The sequence below is a fragment of the Triticum aestivum genome, chromosome 2B (genome assembly GCF_018294505.1).
Source record: "Triticum aestivum cultivar Chinese Spring chromosome 2B, IWGSC CS RefSeq v2.1, whole genome shotgun sequence".
Classification (NCBI taxonomy): Eukaryota; Viridiplantae; Streptophyta; class Magnoliopsida; order Poales; family Poaceae; genus Triticum; species Triticum aestivum.
The window spans coordinates 233,532,556-233,557,127 of NC_057798.1; the positions used below are offsets into that span (position 1 = coordinate 233,532,556).

The 24,572-nt window shown below is 43.7% G+C and overlaps 1 protein-coding gene across 1 annotated transcript; it reads left to right on the top strand.

Annotated features, from left to right (window-relative positions):
- Nucleotides 1-4,009: 4,009 nt before the first annotated feature.
- On the top strand, nt 4,010-23,585 carry LOC123044531 (brefeldin A-inhibited guanine nucleotide-exchange protein 5). Its single transcript, XM_044467293.1, has 32 exons — nt 4,010-4,321; nt 4,434-4,621; nt 5,698-5,819; nt 5,901-5,959; nt 6,433-6,490; nt 6,937-7,021; nt 7,120-7,326; nt 7,428-7,486; nt 7,618-7,687; nt 7,821-7,889; nt 7,966-8,088; nt 8,189-8,242; nt 8,330-8,418; nt 8,585-8,681; nt 8,785-8,883; nt 8,964-9,170; nt 9,318-9,428; nt 9,524-9,708; nt 9,791-10,414; nt 10,525-10,942; nt 18,849-19,088; nt 19,192-19,315; nt 19,433-19,581; nt 19,706-20,059; nt 20,582-20,748; nt 20,830-21,038; nt 21,141-21,304; nt 22,146-22,262; nt 22,372-22,508; nt 22,586-22,874; nt 22,990-23,085; nt 23,178-23,585. The coding sequence occupies exons 1-32, from the start codon at nt 4,207-4,209 to the stop codon at nt 23,238-23,240; spliced, it is 5,148 nt and encodes a 1,715-aa protein (XP_044323228.1). The 5' UTR covers nt 4,010-4,206; the 3' UTR covers nt 23,241-23,585.
- Nucleotides 23,586-24,572: the final 987 nt, after the last annotated feature.

Genomic DNA, 24,572 nt, shown 5'->3' on the forward strand with positions numbered 1-24,572 from the left:
TTTGTCGACCCTAAGAATGCTAACAAGGTATGCAAGCTCCAGCGCTCCATCTATGGGCTGGTGCAAGCATCTCGGAGTTGGAACATTCGCTTTAATGAGATGATTAAAGTGTTTGGGTTTATGCAAACTTATGGAGAAGCCTGCGTTTACAAGAAAGTGAGTGGGAGCTCTGTAGCATTTCTCATATTATATGTGGATGACATACTTTTGATGGGAAATGATATAGAACTTTTGGACAGCATAAAGGCCTACTTGAATAAGTGTTTTTCAATGAAGGACCTTGGAGAAGCTGCTTACATATTAGGCATCAAAATCTATAGAGATAGATCAAGACGCCTCATAGGTCTTTCACAAAGCACATAACTTGATAAGATATTGAAGAAGTTCAATATGGATCAGTCCAAGAAGGGGTTCTTGCCTGTGTTGCAAGGTGTGAAATTGAGCTCAGCTCAATGCCCGACCACGGCAGAAGATAGAGAAAAGATGAGTGTCGTCCCCTATGCCTCAGCCATATGGTCTATCATGTATGCCATGACCTATACCAGACCTGATATAAACCTTGCCATAAGTTTGGTAGGAAGGTACCAAAGTAATCCCGGCATGGAACACTGGACAACGGTCAAGAACATCCTTAAGTACCTGAAAAAGACTAAGGACATGTTTCTCGTATATGGAGGTGACAAAGATCTCGTCGTAAAGGGTTACGTCGACACTAGCTTCGACACAGATCTGGATGACTCTAAGTCACAAACCGGATACGTGTATATTTTGAATGGTGGGGCAGTAAGCTGGTGCAGTTGCAAGCAGAGCGTCGTGGCGGGATCTACATGTGAAGCGGAGTACATGGCAGCCTCGGAGGCAGCACATGAAGCAATCCGGGTGAAGGAGTTCATCACCGACCTAGGAGTCATACCCAATGCGTCGGGGCCGATTACACTCTTCAGTGACAACACTGGAGCTATTGCACTTGCCAAGGAGCCCATGTTTCACAAGAAGACCAGGCACATCAAGCGTCGCTTCAACTCCATTCGTGAAAATGTTCAAGATGGAGACATAGATATTTGTAAAGTACATACGGACCTGAATGTAGCAGATCCGTTGACTAAACCTCTCCCTAGAGCAAAACATGATCAACACCAGGACGCAATGGGTGTTCGATACATCACAATGTAACTAGATTATTGACTCTAGTGCAAGTGGGAGACTGTTGGAAATATGCCCTAGAGGCAATAATAAAATGGTTATTATTATATTTCTTTATTCATGATAATTGTCTATTGTTCACGCTATAATCGTATTATCCGGAAATCGTAATACGTGTGTGAATACATAGACCACAACAAGTCCCTAGTAAGCCTCTAGTTGACTAGCACGTTGATCAACAGATAGTCATGGTTTCCTGACTATGGACATTGGATGTCATTGATAACGGGATCACATCATTAGGAGAATGATGTGATGGACAAGACCCAATCCTAAGCATAGCACAAAGATCGTGTAGTTCGTTTCGCTAGAGCTTTTCCAAATGTCAAGTATCATTTCCTTAGACCATGAGATTGTGCAACTCCCGAATACCGTAGGAGTGCTTTGGGTGTGCCAAACGTCACAACGTAACTGGATGGCTATAAAGGTGCACTACGGGTATCTCCGAAAGTGTCTGTTGGGTTGGCACGAATCGAGACTGGGATTTGTCACTCCGTATGACGGAGAGGTATCTTTGGGCCCACTCGGTAATGCATCATCATAATGAGCTCAATGTGACCAAGTGTCTGGTCACGGGATCATGCATTACGGAATGAGTAAAGTGACTTGCCGGTAACGAGACTGAACGAGGTATTGGGATACCGACGATCGAGTCTCGGGCAAGTAACGTACCAATTGGCAAAGGGAATTGTATACGGGATTGATTGAATCCTCGACATCGTGGTTCATCCGATGAGATCATCGAGGAGCATGTGGGAGCCAACATGGGTATCCAGATCCCACTGTTGGTTATTGACTGGAGAGGCGTCTCGGTCATGTCTGCATGTCTCCCGAACCCGTAGGGTCTACACACTTAAGGTTCGGTGACGCTAGGGTTGTAGAGATATGAATATGCAGTGACCCAAAAGTTGTTCGGAGTCCCGGATGAGATCCTGGACGTCCTGAGGAGTTCCGGAATGGTCTGGAGGTGAAGAATCATATATAGGAAGTGCTGTTTCGGCCATAGGGAAAGTTTCGGGGGTCACCGGTATTGTATCGGGACCACCGGAAGGGTCCCGGGGGTCCACCGGGTGGGGCCACCTATTCCGGAGGGCCCCGTGGGCTGAAGTTGGAAACCCTAGGGTGTGGGGGGGGGGGCGCCACCACTTGCCTTGGGGGGCAAGCCTCCCCCCTTGGCCGCCGCCCCCCTGGAGATCCCATCTCTAGGGCCGGCGCCCCCCTGGGGGACCCTATATAAATAGAGGGGAGGGAGGGCAGCCGCACCCTTGCACTTGGCGCCTCCCTTCCCCCTTGCTGCACCTCTCCCTCCCGCAGACGCTTGGCGAAGCCCTGCCGGATCCCTGCTGCATCCACCACCACGCCGTCGTGCTGCTGGATCTTCATCAACCTCTTCTTCCCCCTTGCTGGATCAAGAAGGAGGAGACGTCACACTGACCGTACGTGTGTTGAACGCGGAGGTGCCGTCCGTTCGGCGCTAGGATCTCCGGTGATTTGGATCACGACGAGTACGACTCCCTCAACCCCGTTCTCTTGAACGCTTCCGCTCGCGATCTACAAGGGTATGTAGATGCACTCCTCTCTCTCGTTGCTGGATGAACTCCTAGATTGATCTTGGTGAACGTAGGAATTTTTTTATTTTATGCAACGTTCTCCAACATTTAGTTCCAAAAACTCACATGAATCTACTTGATGCCTTTCTTTGAAATAAGAAGAATGTCGCTCCTTATTTTTGCCATCGATTCCTCTACTGTTCTTGCTATTCTCATTGATGTACAACAAGAACATACATAATGCAAACCCCTTTTGCAGGGACATGAAAAGGCTGATAGTAGTTCTATAGTGGCATATATCAAATAGCTTTACTGGCACAACCGTACATGCCCTAAATACAACAGAATTCTTTCAGTCTTGCACATGACGAGAAAACAAAATTGCGATGGGGCTTGTGGAGTTGTGGTGGAGGTTGTTACGTGATGCAGTGGCCACACGCGCGCTAGTTGAGGGCTCACGGTGCACGCCGCACAGCGACCTGGACGTCGGAGGGCCTCGGCGTCGTCGGGCAGGGCGAGGAGATCGGAGAGAAGAAGAGAACGGCAGCGCGAGGACGCGAGGAGTGCATGCGTCGGGAGGATCGTGTCCAGGGCTTGCGTGATCGGCTTGGTCTTCGGCGGCCACTTCGAGCCCCTTCCGTCACGGCCGCACGATCTCAGATCGGGGAGCCGCTTCCTTGATGAGCACGTGCGCTTCGCGGACGTGGAGCTTCGCCGCCTAACCTTAACGAGCAAGCGGATCCGACAATGGGGAGAAGGGCGGGAGCGGTGGAGGTGGCTGAGCGGGAGGGAAGCAGGGGCGGCGGCGGCGGAGCGAGAGATGGGGGCAACGCCAGGGGTGGATCGAGAGGAGGGTTTTTTTTTCGTGCGAGGGAGGCTAGGGCGTCGTCCGATTTTTAAGGGATCGATCCCAGGGTTTTTTTGGCACCGGTTTATTTCGATGGAGGGTAGCGAGTAAGCAGAGGTGTGAGGATGACGAAAAAAAAAGGTGGTAGAAGGATGACGAAAAAAAAAGGTGGTAGGAGGATGACGAAAATAAACCAGCGAAAATAAACCGCGCGGACTATTCACCAACTGCTTCATTAAGAATAGAGATGAGGTGATTAGCAAAATAAACCATCGTTTGTCGTCGTGTTCTCCCGTCTGGGCTAAACCTTTGCGCACACGCACCGAATCTTCTGTGCAGGCAGTCTGCCACTGCGTGGGAGGTCGTGGCAAGGCAAAGTATATTGCCGTGAAACAGGTCGATCCGTTGAAACCCGCGATCGAGCGAGGCAAAACAGGTCGACGAGTGAGGCGCCCAGATCCAAACCCCCCTCCCCTCTCTCTCGCTCTCTCTCTCCCTCTCCAGATCTCGCGTCCCCTCCCTCTCCTCGGATCTAACCACTCCATTTCCTCCCCACTCGCCCCGCCGCGACCCGGAGGAGGAGGAGGAGGGAGATCCGCCGCGGCCATGGCGGGCGCCGCGGGAGGGTTCGTCACCCGGGCCTTCGAGGCCATGCTCAAGGAGTGCTCCGCCAACCGCGGCAAGTTCGCCGCGCTCCAGCAATCCATCCAGTCCTACCTCGGTGCGTCCAGGCCCCCCGCCCCCCCGCCCCCCCGCGCATTGGGATCCCGCAGCTGCGCGCGCGCGCGCCCGATCGGTGATCGACTAAGCTCTCGTTTGCGTGTCTGTCGCAGATGCCATCAAGGGGGTAGCGGCCCAGGAGCAGCAGGAGGACGGCGCGCCGGCGCCTGTCACGCAGGTGCTGGCCTCGGCCGGGCGCGTGCTGGAGGGCACCCAGGCCGAGCTGGTGCTGCAGCCGCTGCGCCTCGCCTTCGAGACCAAGCACATCAAGCTCGTCGAGCCGGCGCTCGACTGCCTCCATGTAATGGCTGTCTCCTTTTCCTGCTCGTTGCTACCTGTTCACCTGCCGGAGGCTTGCAAACCGGAAAACGGGTTACATTGTCGTTCACCACCGTTGACGCTGCAAATGTGGTGCGGCAAGAGTGATCGTTCACTACGGTAGCAAACTCGAATTGATCTTTCACTACAGCAGTAAGCCCCCGTGAAAGGCATTGGTCCTTAGGGTGGTGATGCGCTGTGTAGGGGATACTTTGTTTGCTAATGTGGTGATAGATGGTGTATTAGACCGTTGCTCATTCCATATGTCTGGAAGCATTACACAACCCCTTGCATTTGGCCATCTGGGTTCGGGATGTAAACAGGCTGTATACTCTTTTGACCAGCATAAAGTTCTGACCGACATCTAACATAGACTATCATCATGTATGTACTGGATGTCGGACCAAACTTGGAGTCGGAGAGTAAAATCAGTGCGTGTGCATAGACAGCTCCCTCCGTAAAAAATATAAGAGCGTTTAGATCACTATCTAAACGCTCTTATATTTTTTTACAGAGGGAGTACCAAATTGATTCATAGCTGAAAGGTTTTAGTTTACAAACTTAACAGAAGTGTTATCGTAACAAGACAACAAAACTTTCAGTTAGAAAAAGACCACGCAACAGGCAAATGAAGATGCTTACTTCAGTTCTATACTTGTTATGTTGGTATAGTTTTGTTTATTTGGCAGTCCATTTGTCTACTATTCATAAACATCAATGTAAATCTGAATATGAGTCCACAGCTATCACATATACATATATGGTGTATACCAATCTTGTGCATATGGCATCCATTTACGGCCATCCGTTGTGTTTGCTAGCTCACGATATGCTACACTGCAAGGGGATATAGACAAGTGTGTTTATCATTCTGCTTGTGCAGCATTCTAAATGAATACCCCAATTGCCGCTACGCGTGTAGCTATACTCAAGAATCACTCTAATATGTTTTTTGCCACCTTTGAAACATCGTGTAACCTTTCCTATTTACATTGCAATATCACATGAGACTTGCTGGACAACCTTTTCTGATCGGGCTGTTTCCATTTTAATTACCAGAAACTTGTTGCTTATGACCATCTGGAGGGTGATCCTGGTCTAGAAGAGGGTAAAAATTCCCCACTATTTACTGACATCCTGAACATGGTATGTGGGTGTGTTGATAACACCTCCTCTGACAGGTATGCATTACATTTAAGTTCATATCATGTTAGGTCACAATTATGCACAGGTACTGACATGAGTTAACACGTGTGTTGCAGTACTGTTCTCCAGGTCTTGAAAGTTCTCCTCAACGCTGTTGCTTCAAATAGGTTTAGAGGTAACCTGCCAGTCATGCTAAGCTCAATTTTTACATCTATTAACATTGTGCTTGTTATGCAAGTTAGAAGCTAATGCGGCTGTTTGGATAGGATCACTAAGCTATGATAGCTTGGTATGGGAAAACGTGTAGATTATTAGTGCTGTGTTGGCGTGTTGACCATGCCCCCTCCTGAAGCTCTATGTTCTTAACTCTGATCTGATGAAGCTTAACTTTGTGTACAGCTAACCCCAAAATTTATATCTGAGATTGCATACTTGTTTGCTGCCATGTATTTTCTGTGGTAAATTAAAAACATACCTGTAGTTATCTTTGTAGAAAGCCTCTAAGCAAACAAGTTCAAAGTTGGTATTCAATTATTACCTCAGCATAGTCAGTGAGGGGGTGTAAGTATTGCAGCTTGCAGCTGGCTTTCCATATGTAACATTCATGCGATATGCTGTAGAGAATGCTTAGTTTTTATTGTAATGCAGTACATGGAGAACCATTGCTTGGAGTGATTAGGGTATGCTATAACATTGCTCTCAACAGGTATTCCTCTTAAGTCTTAACAGGTACTCTCTCTGTAGACTAATGTAAGACGTTTTTGCAGTTCAAATTGAACTGCAAAAATGTCTTATATAATTATATTAGTGTACAGAGGTAGTAATTGTTACTCCCTCCGTTCCAAAATATAAGGTGTATTAGTTTTTCAAAAGTCAAACATGTGCATGTTTGACCAAGTTTTTAGAAAAAATATCAATATCTATAGTACCAAATTTGAATCATCATATCCATCACGAAAGTATTTTCATATTTATTTATTTTGTATTGTAGATGTCAATATTTTATTCTATAATCTTCGTCAAACATACACAAGTTTGACTTGCATGAAAATCGATACACCTTATATTCTGGAATGGAGGGAGTATATTACAATTTCATGTTTGCTGTATTATGATTCTGATACATGCTTAAACTTTTTGCTGGTATTTCAGCAAGAGCCCTGTGAACCAGGCTACCTCAAAAGCCATGTTAACACAGATGATCAGCATCGTATTCAGGAGGATGGAGTCCGAGCAGGCAACTTTCCCCCCTGAACTTATATTAGCATTACATAGAAGAAAAATGGCTCATTGAAGGTTTTTCTTGGTGTTGATCTTTCTTTGTATCTGTCTCAGGCTTCTGTACCACCTGCAAGTTCTGCAGTTAAAGACTCACCTTCATCTAGCACAAAGGAGGACTCAGAAAATGGAGAAATATCCACTGACAAGCAGGATGAGGAAAAAACTACTCTTGGAGATGCGTTGTCCATGAACCGGGCTTCAGAAGCATCTCCAACATCTGTTGAAGAGCTTCAGAATCTTGCAGGAGGAGCGGATATTAAGGTAGTGAAATTGGACTGGATACTTTTTAATCCTTCCATCAGGACAATCTGAACGGTTATATATTTCATTAGTTAGCTCTAATACGATGTTCCATTTTGAAGGGGTTGGAGGCCGTTCTTGACAAGGCTGTTGAACTTGAGGATGGAAAGAAAGTTTCAGGGTAGGTTGAACTTTAAATTGTGTTTAGCACTTACTCATATCCAGAATATTACTTCCTTGCATCATTCCTAGTGACATGTTAAGAGGTGGCAGTAACTTACTACCTTTGCCTCCCTTTCCTCTCTTTTCCAGCGGAATTGACCTGGATACAATGAACATAATTCAGCGGGATGCACTATTGCTTTTTAGGACTCTTTGCAAGGTTAGTGTTTCTATTGAATGGCCTACATGATGTTACTTTTATCAGACTTGACTAGACTATTCCCTGCAAAAGGAGACTTGGCTAGAGTATCACATGTTCATCTTTCACCTTTTTTTTCTTCTCATCCTCCTAGATGAGCATGAAAGAAGAAAGTGATGAGGTTGCTACCAAGACAAGGCTGCTGTCACTTGAACTGTTGCAGGTTAGTGTACATCGTGGAGGTTGTTAATATTTTTTTTCTTTGTTTAGATGATATCTTCTGATTCTTTTATCTGCAGGGATTGTTAGAAGGAGTCAGTGATTCGTTTGCCAAAAATTTCCACTTCATTGATTCAGTTAAAGCATACCTTTCCTACGCTCTTCTCCGGGCATCTGTGTCTTCATCTCCAGTTGTTTTTCAGGTCATTTTTATAATTTTTTCCCTTGTGATGCATACCCTTGTGGCATGATTATATTGATAGATTCTTCTATAATTTTAAACCAGCTTTTCTTGTTTGGCAGTACGCTACCGGAATATTTTCAGTTCTTCTGCTTCGGTTTAGAGAGAGTCTCAAGGTAAAATTTCTATCAGAAGAACTTACATTTTTTGCAGCATTGAATTTCTTCTGGTATCCTGACCTTTTTTTTTGAAATACTATGCAGGGAGAAATTGGTGTTTTCTTTCCTTTGATAGTCTTAAGGTCTCTAGATAGCTCTGATAGCTCCCTTAGTCAGAAGTCCAGTGTCCTTAGGTGATGCCTCTTTCTTTATGGAACCTTATCTTGGTGCATAATGCATAAACATACAATGCGTTTGATCCAATTTTGTCTTCTTTATCTTTTATTTGTTTTGCTGACATAGATCATCTTCCTGCCCATATATGTCTGATGTTGTTCAATTGACTTGTTTTTCAATTAGAATGCTGGAAAAAGTCTGCAAAGACTCACAGATGCTTGCGGATATGTTTGTAAATTATGATTGTGACATTGACGGGCCAAACCTTTTTGAACGCATGGTAAGTACAAGGAAGATTGTTTTGTAACCACAGGGGACTGGCATATCCTCAAGTTTGTCGACTTGTGAGTTGTGTATCTGATTGTTCGTATACTTCTTATCAGGTTAGTGCTCTTTCAAGAATTGCACATGGATCTCAAAGTGCTGATAGTGCTGCAGTTGCTTCATCGCAGACAGTTTCTGTAAAAGGATCATCTATTCAGGTTACTATTATTCTGATTACTCAAAAATTCTTCGCATTTTCTTATGTGACACTAATATCACACATAAATCTGAATCGCAGTGCTTGGTCAGTATTTTGAAGTCATTGGTTGATTGGGAGCAAGCTCGAAGAGATTCCTCAAATCATGGGAGCGTTGCCGAATCTCATGATGATGGTGCTTCTGCAAGGAGCTTGGCAACTGATGAGACGAAGGTCCAAGAGGATGGTCGCAATCAGTTTGAGAGAGCTAAAGCTCACAAATCAACAATGGAGGCTGCAATTTCAGAGGTGGGAGGCTTGCTGTTATTATTTGGCTTCCTTTACCTGATGATACTTCACAAATACATGTAAATGGTTGTACCAAACCTGTTGTCCTAGTTTTGTCTCACTGCACTACTGATTGTAACTGGCCCTTTCGCCCCTTCTATATTACAGTTCAATCGCAAGCCAGCAAAGGGGGTCGAGTATTTATTGTCAAATAAGTTGATTGAAAATAAGGCATCATCTGTAGCTCAGTTTCTCAAGAGCAATGCCAGCTTGGATAAGGTGATTTCATGGAATTTAATGTTCTTTGTGCTGTTGCAGTTATTGGTCAGAGCGATGTGGCTACCCACTAACTTTGATGAGCTGTAACTTTGCAGGTAATGATTGGTGAATATTTGGGACAGCATGAGGAATTTCCCCTTGCTGTGATGCATGCTTATGTCGATTCCATGAAGTTTTCGGGGTTGAAGTTTGATGCCGCAATTCGCGAGTTCCTCAAAGGATTTCGCCTTCCTGGGGAGGCACAAAAGATTGATCGCATAATGGAAAAATTTGCTGAGCGGTATGCATTTGTAGAATCTTAATACAGTTTTTCTTTGACATTTTCTATTGTGGTCCTCAAATAATTATGTGATGACTTGCAGGTACTGTGCTGATAACCCCGGGCTCTTTAAAAATGCAGATACTGCTTATATTCTTGCTTATGCTGTTATAATGTTAAATACTGATGCACATAATCCAATGGTATGGCCTAAGATGTCAAAATCAGATTTCGTACGTTTGAACACTGCAAGTGATGAAGAGGAATGTGCTCCTAAGGAGCTCTTGGAGGAACTTTATGATTCAATTATCAATGAAGAGATAAAGATGAAAGATGATCTTCATGCGGCAAAAACTAGTAAAGTAAGACCTGAAATAGAAGAAAAGGGTCGCCTCGTCAATATCCTCAATTTAGCTCTCCCAAGACTGAAATCAGCAAGTGATACAAAGGCAGAAAGTGAAAAAATTATTAAGCAGACCCAAGCAGTTTTCAAAAACCAGGGACAGAAGAGGGGTGTTTTTCATGTTGCTCAGCAGGTTGAGCTTGTTAGACCAATGGTCGAGGCTGTAGGATGGCCTTTGCTTGCAACATTTTCTGTAACTATGGAGGAAGGTGACAACAAGCCTAGGGTTGTATTGTGCATGGAAGGGTTTAAGGCTGGTATTCATCTTACTCGTGTTCTTGGGATGGAGACCATGCGCTATGCTTTCTTGACATCCTTAGTGAGGTAAGAAAATTAACCCTTTCTATTTATGAATATGCATTGTTTATTTCTTTATTTTTCCCATTTAATTATATGGATGTAATGGTGTCTTTTCCTTCATTAACCTTTTGCAGGTTTACATTTCTGCATGCTCCCAAGGAAATGCGTAGTAAAAATGTTGAGGCATTGCGAACTCTCCTTGCCTTAGCTGACACGGATATGGATGCTTTGCAAGATGCTTGGAATGCTGTTTTAGAATGTGTCTCAAGACTCGAGTATATCACTTCAGTTCCTTCAATGGCCGCAACTGTTATGCAGGGATCAAATCAAATATCAAGGGATTCTGTAGTTCAGTCACTGAAAGAGTTGTCGGGGAAGCCTGCTGAACAAGTGTTTGTAAACAGTGTAAAACTACCAAGTGATTCTATTGTTGAATTCTTCGATGGTCTATGTACTATTTCTGCTGAAGAACTTAAACAGACACCTCCTCGTGTCTTCAGCTTGCAAAAGCTTGTTGAAATAAGCTACTACAATATGGCACGGATACGTTTGGTATGCTTTTGTCTATCATTGTTTGCATTATGCTTCCTATTGTTCTCTTAGCAATTCTTGTGTTATTTCATGAGACTTAATTTTCAGTGACATAGTGAAGAGATAAATAAGTAGGTCGAAATTGCTTACTTTCTTACTATTATATGCCATTGTAGAGGATGCTTCATTGAATCAGGCAATATCTTCATTCTGTGAGAAAGATTTTTTATTTTTTATTCAAAGAAGAACTAACATAATTTTATATTATGTTAGAAAGGCCTGCTTATTTTTCATTGAGAGCATTATGGGGGCAGGGGAGAGTTGAGACTGGTTTATTCAGAATTGTTTTTGTTTAGCCATTGGCCATTGGCCATTCAGTTTATGCCCATGTAAACTATAGAATGACCCTAATTTCTAAATATATGAAGTTGTGGATATGCACCTAATTGGTGAGCGTCCTTGAATTTTACTCAACTGAGAGCCTGAACACCTAATTTTTCAAGTTCTTCTGGATGAAGGGATGCACCCCTACCTGATTTTTTTAAGAAATATGCTGTTTTACTGAAATATACAATCGAACTGGGTACAATCTACTGGAATCTCTAGGGCGTGCTGAAATCACAATTTACTATATAATTGGAGGTGATTACCGGGTACCACTGCAAACAGGTTCAGTAGGGTTTATTTACCATTCTGTTTAGGGTCGCCGTGTTCAGCCAATTGTCAGATGGCCATCTTTCCCTTCAAGAAAAAATAGGAAAATAAAAAGAAAATCACTGTGCTGAGGAATTTTATCAATAACTTGATGGAGATGGGCCTGCGATTGTGTGCGGAGTGAGCAGATACAGCAGCATATGCAGCCACCTCAGGTACAGTCTTGGAGGGTTGGTTTCTGGCTCGGCAGGAGATAGGGGGCCACACCTGGGTTCAGCCCTTTCTGTGGTATACCACATGTGCACTGGGAATGATGTGCAGCAGTGGAGCGAGCACATGTGAATGGTCTGCGTAGGGGGGATGGCGTCCCAATTAAGTGGGGGAGAAAAAGTAAACTTCATAGAAAATGCGTGGGGAAAGTTTGGGCCTTTCTCAAATATATGTTTGGCAAGTGGTAGAAAACGCCATAGCTTATGTGAAGCAGCACAAAGTTGTGGATGAGCAACTTCACCTTGCTGCTACAATGTGTGCAGCACAAGTGTTGAAGGAACAACTTCAACGTGCTGCGCTAGATATTGCTCTAGAGGCGAATATAGGCCGATAGGGCAGCAGGAGTTCAATCCAAAACTCATAGAACGCTAGATCTAGTCCAAGATCTTAGATAAGAACACCAAGTTCTATTATAGGCAGTGGGGGTACATAGTCTCCCTACAAACTAGAGGTGAGGACCTCTATTTATAGGGCTTTGGGAAGCCTACACATACTTCTACTTATGGCTAGAACACTCCAGAAAACATTACTTAAGATTCACCATTATACTCACAGCTAGAAGACTCTAGAAAACTGTAGCTAGGGTTGAGAAAAGAAAAGAAATACTAGACTACAATAGAAGTATCTAGAAGTGACAAACAGATTTGACATATGATTATATTTTTATTTTCCTCATCTATTGTTCCTCATGTGGTTATGTGGCGGACCTTGGAGAAACACAAAGTCCCAACAACAAGTGTTCAAACATGTGATGTCGACACTGATGACTTCCCGATTAAGATAGGACTGCATCAGGGGTCGGCTTTGAGCCCTTATCTTTTTGCCTTGGTGACGGATGAGGTCACAAGGGATATACAAGGAGATATCCCATGGTGTATGCTCTTTGCGGATGATGTGGTGCTAGTTGACGATAGTCGTACGGGGGTAAATAAGAAGTTAGAGTTATGGAGACAAACTTTGGAATCGAAAGGGTTTAGTCTTAGTAGAACTAAAACCGAGTACATGATGTGCGGTTTCAGTACTACTAGGTGTGAGGTGGAGGTTAGCCTTGATGGGCAGGTGGTGCCTCAGAAGGAGGACACCTTTCGATATTTGGGGTCAATGCTGGAGGATGGGGGTATTGATGAAGATGTGAACCATCGAATCAAAGCCGGATGGATAAGTGGCGCCAAGCTTTTGGCATTCTCTGTGACAAGAGAGTGCCACAAAAGCTTGAAGGCAAGTTCTACAGGACGGCGGTTCGACCTGCAATGTTGTATGGCATTGAGTGTCGGCCGACTAAAAGGCGGCAGGTTCAACTGTTAGGTGTGGCGGAGATGCGTATGTTGAGATGGATGTGTGGCCACATGAGGAAGGATCGAGTCCAGAATGATGATATACGAGATAGAGTTGGGGTAGCACCAATTGAAGAGAAGCTTGTCTAACATCGTCTAAGATGGTTTGGGCATATTCAGCGCAAGCCTCCAGGAGCTCCAGTGCATAGCGGACGGCTAAAGCGTGCGGAGAATGTCAAGAGAGGTCAGGGTAGACCAAATTTGACATGGGAGGAGTGAAGGATTGGGGGTATCACCAAAGAACTAGCTATGGACAGGGGGCGTGGAAGCTTGCCAAAGCCATTAGTTGGTCGCGAGATCTTATGGGTTTCACCTCTAGCCTACCCCAACTTGTTTGGGACTAAAGGCTTTGTTGTTGTTGTTGTTGATTGTTCCTCATCATTCTCCCATGGTTGTTTGGAACTCGCCCTCGAGTTATCTTCATAGAGCGCTTCTTCTGGATGGTAGAGGGTCAAGTCAGCAACATTGAAAGTGTTGGATATACCCATGTTGCTTGGAAGATCTATCACATAAGCATTATCATTTATCTTCCTCATGATAGAGAAGGGCCCATACTTTCGCTGCCTAAGATTCCCTTTAATACCTAAAGGCAACCTCTCTTTTCGGAGGTTGACCATCACCTTGTCCCAACTTGAAATGATTTTGGCCTCCTTTCGCAATCAGCAAGTTGTTTATATTTCTGATTTTGTGCTTCCAAAACACCACGGATCTCTTCAAATAACTCAGTGTAATTATCAGCAAAGGACAATGCTGATTTTGAGTTTCCCCTTGATGGTAGCTTCACCAGGTCCACCACATGTGTTGGAACTTTAGTGTAGACAATGGAAAAAGGACTCCTTCATGTGGATCTATGCTTGGAGTTATTGTAGGAGAACTCTGCAAGAGATAAAGCCCAATCCCATCGTCCCTTTCTTTCTCCACAAATGCAACGGATCAGATTACCCCAAAACTTGTTCACCACTTCCTATCCATCTGTTTGTGGATGAGCAGTGCTAGAAAAATTCAATTTAGTGTTGAATTGCTTTCACAAAGTGAGCCAAAATGCAGCAAGAAACTTGCTATTATGGTCTGAGACGATGGATCTTGGAACTCCATGAAGTCCACTTCTCGCAAGAATAGGTTTGCCACATGATGAGCATCCGTTGTCTTGCGGCATGGGATGAAATGAGCTATCTTAGAGAATCTGTCCACGGCCACAAACACAACATGACTCCCTCGTTTTGTTCTTGGCAAGCCCAAGACGAAGTCCACAGAGATGTCCTCCCATGGAGCGACAGGAATAGGCAAAGGCATGTATAACCCTGTGTTCTGGACTTGGCCTTTGTTGGTTTGACATATAGGGCATCGCTGAACAAACTTTCCAACATCTCTCTTTAGTTATGGTGAAAAGTAGCGAGCTTCCAGGTTAGCGATAGTCTTGTCCCGTCCAACATGGCCACTAAGATCACTTGAATGCAGTTCTCTAATTAGTTTGTCACGCAGAGAACTCATTGGGATGCACAAAAGATCATTTTTGAAGAGGTAGCCATCCTGCACCAAATAGTCATCACCTAATGGCTGGCCCTTGATGTGCTTCACCCAAACATGGCCAAAGTCTTCATCATCCTCATACAACTCTTTGTTTGATCCATGCCTGGAAGTTCAGCCTCAAAAGAAAGAGGCATGCACAACGACTCAAAGCATTAACCACTCGGTTAGTTGTCCCAGATTTATGCACGATGAGATAGTTAAACCTCCAGATATGCTGCCCATCTTGCTAGCATGCGGTCAACATGCTTTTGATTTCTGAAATGCTTCAAGGATTGATAGTCACTATAAACAATGAACTCTTTAGGCAAATTTCCCAAGTTTTCAAGGCTCTGAAAACGGCATACAGTTCTTGCTGATAGGTACTCCATTTCTGTCTAGCTTCACTTAACTTCTCACTAAAGAAAGCAATGGGCTTCCTTTCTTGAGATAGAACAACTCCAATGCCTACAACACTTGCATCACACTCCAACTCAAAAGTCTTGTTGAAATCAGGTAGCACCAAGACAGAAGCTTGTGAGAGTTTTTGTTTAATCTCATTGAAACTAGCTTCAGCCGCTTATGTCCATTGGAACCTTCCTTTCTTCAGACACTCAGTAATTGGTGCCATGATAGTGCTGAAATTTTTCACAAATTGCCTATAGAAAGTTGCAAGGCCATGAAAACTTCTTACCTCAGAAATGGTCTTCGGAGTTGGCCATTCTCGGATTGCTTCAACCTTAGAATCATCAACACAAATACACATGTTATGACGAACCCTAGGAAAAGAAGTTGTGTTTGCAGGAAAACACATTTCTTCAAGTTAACGTAGAGCTCATTTTCCCTTGGTACTTCTAGCACCTTCCGAATGTGATCAAAGTGTTCATCCCCATCCTTGCTATAGATCAAGATGTCATCGAAATAGACCACAACAAAGTGGATAAGAAGGGTCGAAGGACTTGATTCATCAAGTGCATAAAGGTACTTGGTGCATTTGAGAGTCCACATGGCATGACTAGCCATTCAAACAACCCTTCTTTTGTCTTGAAGGCGGTTTTCAATTCATCCCCAGGTCTGATACGGAGTTGATGATATCCACTTCTTAAATCTAGCTTTGTGAACACTCTTGCTCCACTAAGCTGATCCAACATATCATCCAGACGGGGAATAGGGAATCTATACCTTACGGTGATCTTGTTAACGGCTCTATTGTCCGTCACATGCGCAAAGATCCATCTTTCTAGGACGTGAGCAGGGACCGGTACAACACATGGGCTAATACTTTTTCGAATGTGCCCCTTTTGTAGCAATTCTTCCACTCTCTCCTTCAATATATCGTGCTCTTTTGGGCTCAGTCGATAGTGTGGAAGATTAGGAAGACTTTCTCCCGGAATTAAGTCAATTCCATGTTGAATCCCTCTCATCGGTGGTAGGCCTTGTGGCTCCCCAAGTATGTTATGAAATTCAGTTAATAAGCCATGTACCTTTGCTGGAATTTCAACAGTCGGGTGCTCTTCTCCTTTTACAATAAGTGCAGCACACAAATCTGCCTCCTTCAAGTCTTCCATAAACTCATTAGAGGTGTGGGAGATAGTTAACATTCTTTTCCCCTCGTCCTTAGAGATATTACCGTCAGTTTTGTTTGGTAGAATAATGATCTTTCTCTTGTTCCAAATGAAAGAATAGGAATTTTCCTTGCCCTTGTGTGTAGTATCCACATCAAATTGCCAAGGTCTCCAAGAAGAACATGGCTGGCATCCATGTCAATCACATCACACAACACATTTGAGCGATAATGCTTGCCTAAAGGAAGTGGCAGGTTGCATTGTTTGGTGGTCCTCATATTCACTCCTTTCTTGATCCACCCAATAGTCTAGGGGTTTGGATGATCATGAGTATCAAGCTTTAAATGGTTCACTAACTTCTGGGAGATAAGATTCTCACAACTGCAACTATCAATCACTAATTTGCATACCTTGCCATTCACCGTGCATTTGCTCTCAAATATTTTCTTCCTTTGTGTCGTCAGGTTGTGGTGTGGAACATAGGAGATGCTGAATCACACATACCACCTCTTGACCTTCTTCTTGACAAACCTCTTGTCCCTCTACATCTTCAGATTTGTATTCTTCCTCATTGTCTTCACCATCATGGATAGTTGTGTTAACAAATTTTCTTAGTGGGCAACCACTGGATATGTGTCCCTCTTTACAACATTTATAGCACTTTGGGCCTTCATTTGCCTTACCCTTGCCTCTAGTTTGCTTTGGGATGGGTCGTTTTGCCTTTGGTGGAGCGGTCTTTTCTTCCGCTCTATTATTCTAGCTCCTCGACGAGCCTTCGGTATGGGATATGGAGGATATGGAGCCTTAGTTGTCTTTCTCATCCGCACAAACCTCTCGGCCTTCAAGGCTAGAACTTGTGCTTGATCAATGGACCAGATTTGGTGCATCATCAATCGATCTTGAATAGCATCATTGAGACCATTGATGTACCTTGCAAGTTGCAACTTGTTGATCTTTAGTTTCGGCAAGGTTGCACCTCACGTGTAGCCTTAGAAACTCCTCCGTGTAATCTGAAACAGTCCTATTTCCTTGAGCACAATTTCGGGAGCCCTCCACAGCTATGAAAGCCAAGAAATCCACGACTCCATAGCCACCAGTCAGCAGCCAGCTTCTCGCCTAAAATCCTAGAGCGAGCTAACCATTCGGTTCACTAGCTTCTGCTCCCGAGGTTTAGATCGGGGTTGTTCTGCACTCTCACCCTCAAAGACACGGACGCTCGAGGAGGCAGAGGAGGTCGGTGACAAGCTCGTTGACGCATCCTTCGTGCTCCGATGGTTGGGGACGGCTTCGAAGAACTCTGGTCGGGGACGGCGGGGTCGAGCTACGGTCAGAAGGGAGGCGGAGGAGGGCGAGCGCGGTGGTGGGGAGGGCGGTCGCTGGTCCCCGCGCCGGTTGGGTGCTCGTGGCAGCGCGCTAGGGTTTGTCGCGGGCGTGGAGGGGAACGGGCGAGCAGTGGATCGAGTCGAGGGAGGAGACGAGCGCTGCCTCAAAGCGGTACCTACGGTCACTCCGCGGTGGCAATCAGTCGTAAATTCAGCCAACTCTCGCTTTCCAGTTTTTGTGGAGCTTGAGTTTTCCAACTCCTCAACTCCTGCAAATTTGCACGCAGCGGATCGCCAGCTTCTCTCTCCCATAGCCACGATTGGACCGTTTGGCTCAGCTCCCGACCTGGAGTTGAGGGGCTGGAGGGCTCCCGAACACGCCCTTAATCTAAATACTAATGTTTCATTCAGCCAAATCTAGTTGAAATACTTGCGCATAATTCTTGCAGCAACACGGAGGGTATCATCTCTAGTGTTTTGGACGTCTGATCCAGTTAGCAAGTGATGAAACGGACATTCTCACCCAGTTACAGTAGGCCAAACAACCCAGTGTTTCCTTGAGTTTATTTTTATGCACCAAAGTTTTGCAAAAGCGTGAAAAGATTCAATGTGTTCCATTTACCCAAATGTTTCTGTGCCTGCTGGAGCCATTTTGTTGGCCTGCATCTAAACGCCAGTCTATCATCCGGTAGAAGGGCCAGTGTGCACATCAACATCAGGGATCTTTTACTGTTATGGCTTGTCTCGAATCCTAACACAAAATTCTAATTGTTACTAGAACAATGCCCATGCGTTGCCATGGAAGCATTGGCTTATGAGCTGGTTAAATAACGTTAGTGTCCTTGTGCCCGTTTTGTGATTTACGTTTAGAAAAGATAGCAAAAATATGGTAGAAACATGCATCGTCAGAGAACTTTAAATCACCATAATTGGTTGGGAAGAGAAACTAAAACAAAATTTATTTTGAGTTGAAGTCACACTTTTGTGTTTGTTATTTGTGCCTTTTACAAAAAATTGGTCTCACATGAAAGTAGTGTATTTGTTTATTTATATGGTAGATCCCACATGTGAGTAAATTATATTTGTTTATATGTCTCTTGGAAGGTTGCTAGTTCCACATGTGGGGATGCGTGTGTTTGTTTATTTGGAAAGGATGGTGGACTCACATGTGAACTCACCACCAACTCCAATCTTTATAAGTAGGAAAGATTTGTCATGCCATGAAAGTAGTAGGCCATTGTTGCTAATAACTTCCCATCTATTTGTGTACGTGTAGGTGTGGGCCAGAATATGGTCGGTGCTGGCTCAGCATTTTATTGCTGCTGGGAGCCACCATGACGAGAAAGTTGCTATGTATGCCATTGACTCGCTGAGGCAGCTTGGCATGAAGTACTTGGAGCGTGCGGAGCTGAACAAATTCACATTTCAGAATGACATACTGAAGCCTTTTGTTATATTAATGAGGAATAGTCGCAGCGAAAAGATCCGTGGTCTAATTGTTGACTGCATTGTTCAGGTATGTTATTATGCACATTCTTTTGGCAATCAATGAAATCTAATGATATAGGCTTTTATACCAAATAGTGCTCTAAGTAAAAAAATGTTGTATGAACGTGCAGCTGATCAAGTCAAAAGTTGGTAGCATAAAGTCAGGTTGGCGTTGTGTGTTCATGATATTCACTGCAGCAGCTGATGATGAGAACGAATATATTGTTGAAAGTGCTTTTGAAAACGTCGAACAAGGTAAGTTTTAGAATAACCTATATAAATGGCATGGCTTTTCCCCCAACTTATATGTTGACAGTATTGATTTTTCCCCTTCCCGGCTTAAAATTTGAACTGAATGGATGTGCTTTTCAGTTATCTTGGAACATTTTGATCAAGTTGTTGGTGATTGCTTCATGGATTGTGTTAACTGTCTTATTGGTTTTGCCAATAACAAATGCACTCCTCGGATTAGTTTGAAGGCTATTGCTCTCCTACGTATATGTGAAGATCGTTTGGCAGAGGTTGGGACAATGAATACCCTTTGCTGCAAATAAACTTTTTGCAGCCCCTGTTATTATCTGTAGTTCTGTTGGACTCTTATTCATGGAAATGACTTATCTTTCCCTCATCCATTTCTTTGTATAGGGGTTTATTCCTGGTGGTTCTGTTAAGCCTGTTGATGTTCTCCCAGAGGCCAATTTTGATGTGACGGAGCATTACTGGTTTCCTATGCTTGCTGGCTTGTCTGATCTGACCTTAGACCCTAGACCAGAAGTTAGACATTGTGCTCTTGAAGTTTTGTTTGATCTGCTGAACGAGAGAGGACATAAATTCTCTTCTCCCTTTTGGGAGAGCATTTTCCATCGTGTACTCTTTCCTATATTTGATCATGTGAGACATGCTGGAAGGGATGGCCTTTCTTCTGGGGATGATTGGCTTCGTGATACTAGCATTCATTCTTTGCAGTTAATCTGCAACCTTTTCAATACTTTCTATAAGGTAACAAATGCCTTCTCTGTCCTTTCACTTTAGTTGCTTAATGGAAATCATTTGTATCTTTCGGAACATTAATATCATGAAAACTTTTGATGTTAGGCTTCTTTTGGTTCATAGGATAGGAATATCATAGGAATAGGAAAACCATAGGAATTGAGAATGACATGTATCTGAATTCCTGTAGGGAAAGAGATGTCACTTGATTCATAGCATAGGATTTTTTTCATTATGTCTAGACTAATGTTTTTTTTTCCTTTGAAATGAGAAGGATTGGTTCCTAACCTACACAGGAATAGGAATCTATTCCTACAAACCAAAGGGCTCTAAAGGATTTTTTCCTACAAAGTTCTTATTCTTTAAAATTCCTACAAAATTCATCTAAACCAAAGAAGGCCTTGGTATATTTACTTCATGTTTGTATCCATAGTGGACTTGGTATATTTTAGTTGTCTACTTGTCCTGCACGTTGTAGAGATCCAACTGGAAAGTTGTTTGGTTGGTTATCATCTCATTGTGATTTTTCAGGAAGTGTCATTTATGCTTCCACCTCTATTGGGCTTACTGCTAGAGTGTGCCAAGAAAACAGACCAAACTGTAGTCTCAATTGCTCTGGGAGCTTTAGTTCATCTAATAGAGGTTGGTGGTCACCAATTCAGCGATGGTGATTGGGAAACACTACTAAAGAGTATTAGGTATTTTTCTCAAACTCTGTTCCTACTAAAATGTATTCTAGCTTTTGTCTTTCATATATTAATGTTGCTTTAACATTGCAGGGATGCATCATACACAACACAACCCCTTGAACTCCTCAATTCACTAGGATTTCAAAAGACAAGCAATCAACAATTACTTTCAATAGAATCTGAGACCGATGCTAGTAGTTACCATGATATCAGGGAAGGAGAAGCATCAATAAGTAATAATGGCGAACAGGAGGGTCATCAGGAAACAAGTCCACGGATTGGATTGGAAAATTCAGAAGGTAAGTAAGCTAAAGTGTTTCTCTAGTTGTTTTATGCACTCAGCAATACTTTCATATGAATGGAATACTGAAAATTCTACACAATATGTTCCACTTATCTAGGTTCGCCATCACCATCTGGGAGAGCACAACCTGCAGTCTCCCCATCTAATCAAACTTTTGGACAAAGATTTATGGGTAATATGATGGGTAATCTTTTGGTCAGAAGTCTTACATCCAAACCAAAGGGAAAAATGGACGATGCTGCTCTGCCCTCACCTGCAAAGGTGCATGCTCTTTCCTCTTGCCAATGTTATTAGGTGTCATTAGACTATGATATGAACATTAATAGATGACATGTGCTGTAGGCGTCATTAGACATATGCCTCTAGGCATCTGTTGCTTGCTATATCTATCTGCGCATTAACCATATATTATCACAAAAGTGTGGTAAATAAATTGGGTGTTTCTGTGCTTCACACAAAACATAAGTTTTTGGTTTTACTTGTCGACAACCGAGTTCATTCGAACGAGGATAGATGGAGTTACATAAAATATTGAATAATATACTGTAAATAGATACATTTAGATACTTTTGGAATGTTACTGCCTTGTTGCCATGCTAAGCAGTTTTATATACTGTGAATCCTAATCAGTACAGGATCAAATAAAATTTGAGGCTTTTATTTTTGTGTTTTTCTTCAACTGATATGCTATCCATTTTATATCGATGTTCTCAGCATCACTGTTTTTGAGTCGCGCGACTAGTCATCGACTAGTCGATGAGTCTGCCAGATGTCGACTCAACCTCTCGTTAGTCTCCAGTAGCCTATCGGCCAGGCATGACTCGTCAAGAGTCGCTACCCCAGAACGACTCGTCGACTCATCGACTCGAAAACCTTGCTCAGCATCTGTGACTATAGTTGTAACCTGCCAGAAGTCATATCTGTGCTAGCTGGCATCCATGAAGGAGCTGTTCACCTACGATTCAATATACTGAAGCATATTAGGCTATTAGCAGATATGAGCAGTGAGCTTAGTTTGGAACCTTGGAAGTACAAAGTGTCATTTTCTTCATGGTTTGCTATGTTATTTCTATATATTTAATTTGCCTGCTTGTTGATCTAGACACCTGAAGCTGATGGAGCTGACAAGACTGAAGAAGAAGAGAACCCTATGATGGAGACTGTTAGAAGTAAATGCATCACTCAGCTGCTGCTACTTGGGGCTATTGATAGTATACAGGTAACAGTTTGTGCTTTATAGATGGATACTAGATCTGAATTATTTATCGTATGTTCAGGCATTGCTTCTGCTGATATATTTAACTAGTGCCGACGGATGAACTTTACAGAAGAGGTATTGGAGCAAACTGCAAGCCACACAACAGATCGCAATTATGGATATCCTGCTCTCGCTCCTAGAATTTGCTTCTTCATATAACTCACCATCGAACCTTCGGACAAGGATGCACCATATACCGCCTGAAAGGTAATGCTTGAAGACTACATATATTTTAGCTTCCCAAATCAATGTTTCTAACATTGGGAACTTAATATCATGTGTAGGCCACCACTAAATCTTCTTCGCCAGGAGCTAGCTGGAACTACTATTTATTTAGAGATTCTACACAAATCAACAGTGCACAATGGTGCAAATGGCTCATCTGAGGAAACAAACGGATCTGGCGTGGAGTCTGATCAACAAGAAAAGCTCAGGAGCCTGGCAGAAGGGAAGCTCGTTTCATTTTGTGGGAATATTTTGAAAGAAGCGTCTGATCTCCAGCCTAGCAACGGGGAAACTGCTAGTGCGGACATACACCGTGTACTTGATCTACGTGCACCTGTTATTATCAAGGTAATAGTACATCTGGATTCTGATATACATAGGGCCTTTTCCGAGGTTTTCATCCTTTTGTGGAGAAATATTCTGTTCCCATATTTTGATTTTTTTGTTTTGTTTTGCATTTTAGGTTTTGCATGGAATGTGCATCATGGATGCTCAGATATTCAAGAAGCACCTAAGAGAGTTCTATCCATTAATTACCAAACTTATCTGCTGTGATCAGGTATGTGTGGTTTTGTGGCGATAAACATATTCTCCACTCATGGAGTACTAGTTATAGCAATACTAGAGCTTTAATCTGTGCTTATGTTTCAGATGGATGTTCGTGGGGCCCTTGGCGATCTTTTCAGCAAACAACTTACTCCACTCATGCCCTGAGTCCCGGTCAAACTCCTCCCTGTTGCAAATATCTTTCTTACTGGAGTATATTCTGTATCAGCATTTTTTGCACATGATGCACCGAGGGAAGCTTCATTTCCTCAAGGCGCATATCTGCTTTAATAGTTACATCCTAGGAGGTGAAGAGTTTGTAAGCTCGAGATCTGTAAATTAGTATACAAGTTTTCGTAGATGATGTGAGTACAGATATCATGGAAAGTAGCTTTGCTTGTTGCAGCATGCCATTTTTCCTTGGTGAGTTGCTGTAATTTATGTGTTATTTTTCCGAGCCTGGACTGGAGGGCCATGATTCTATCATTCTATACACAACTAGAGTTGAGACGATGGATATGGCATTATATGCTTATATGTGTACATTGGTCAGCACATTGTACTTGGTGCCTGTTGTTATGTGGCAAGACTAGATTACTCATGGTAGGGCTTTGTAGGCTGCATTTAATAAAGTTAAGTCCAATCAGTGCTCCACTATCTGATTCCGCGATTGTTACAACATTGTATTAGGCCATTGATTTTTTTTATCTAACTTTTTGCCACTCTAGCATCAGTTGGTAACAGTATGATTGTGCCCTTTACTGTGTGCGTCCTGTTTTGCGATCCGTACCATCTCTGCTGTGGCTAGGGCATCCCCATTGTCGACCCCCAAACGTTTGGATCGTGCTGTCTGGACAGTGGAAACCATCCAATGCGGCCTTGTACTGGTCCATACAATGCTGCCTTGTACTGCCCATGGTGCAGCTGGTCGTGATTTCTCCTGCAATTTGTACGGTTCGTGGTGCGGCTGGTTGTGATTTCTCCTGCAAGCTGGAGATAAGCGTGGGGTGCTTTGCGGGAGTTTAGCTTCATCTCATGCCTGCTTCTGACCGCTCTGGCCCACGAAAAGCCCCTCCTTCCGCATACATGGTTGACCAAAGCGGACGCGGCCATTCACTGGTGTCGGCATTGAAGCGGCGCGCCAGCCAAGAGAGCGCCGCCCGTGCCGCTTCCTGAAGGTGATTGCTGCGCGTTCAAACAACATGATGGACGGCCGTTCGTTTGTCTGTCGTCCACATTGATGACACATGGTTGTCGAGGCGTCTCCTTTGGCGCCACTTGTCTGTCCCTTTGCCGCCCACCATTGCTATAAAAATCGATGCCCCGGCCATAAATTCCTCTCCACTCCACTCCCATCATGGATTCCTCCCTCGCCAAAGCTCTTTGGGACGGGATGACATCGGACCAGAAGAAGGAGATGACGGCCATTGTTGCCGGTTGGCTGGCAGGCGGCCGGAGGACGATAACGTCCCAAATGGAGGATGTTGCCGACGACGAACC